This window comes from Alligator sinensis, unplaced genomic scaffold (assembly GCF_000455745.1).
Source record: "Alligator sinensis unplaced genomic scaffold, ASM45574v1 scaffold1667_1, whole genome shotgun sequence".
In the NCBI taxonomy this organism is placed as follows: domain Eukaryota; kingdom Metazoa; phylum Chordata; order Crocodylia; family Alligatoridae; genus Alligator; species Alligator sinensis.
This window is the reverse complement of record NW_005842504.1, coordinates 321,996-322,243: the sequence shown is the minus strand read 5'-3', so window position 1 is coordinate 322,243 and position 248 is coordinate 321,996. Positions and strand designations below refer to the sequence as shown.

At 70.2% G+C, this 248-nt stretch overlaps 1 protein-coding gene across 1 annotated transcript in view; it reads left to right on the top strand.

The window, feature by feature from the left end:
* DHX34 (DExH-box helicase 34) overlaps positions 1 to 248 on the top strand; it is a gene marked incomplete at its 5' end in the record, with an annotated part of 5,810 nt that overhangs the window by 447 nt on the left and 5,115 nt on the right. The window contains 1 exon segment of the mRNA XM_025213033.1: positions 1 to 215. This exon segment is cut by the window's left edge and continues 40 nt beyond it. Within this exon segment, the coding sequence (XP_025068818.1) occupies positions 1 to 215 (215 nt within the window).

The window sequence follows — 248 nt, the reverse complement described above, 5'->3', positions numbered from 1 at the left end:
CGACGCTGCCCGGGTACCGGGTGCTGATCGTGGACGAGGTGCACGAACGCCACCTGCACGCCGACTTCCTGCTGGGCGTGCTGCGCCGCCTCCTGCCCGCTCGCCCCGATCTCAAGCTCATCCTCATGTCGGCCACCATCAACATCCGCCTCTTCTCCAGCTACTTCGGGGGTGCCCCCGTGGTTCAGGTGCCCGGGCGGCTCTTCCCCATCACGGTGAGGGGGGCCTGGAGGGGCCGAGGTGGGGGG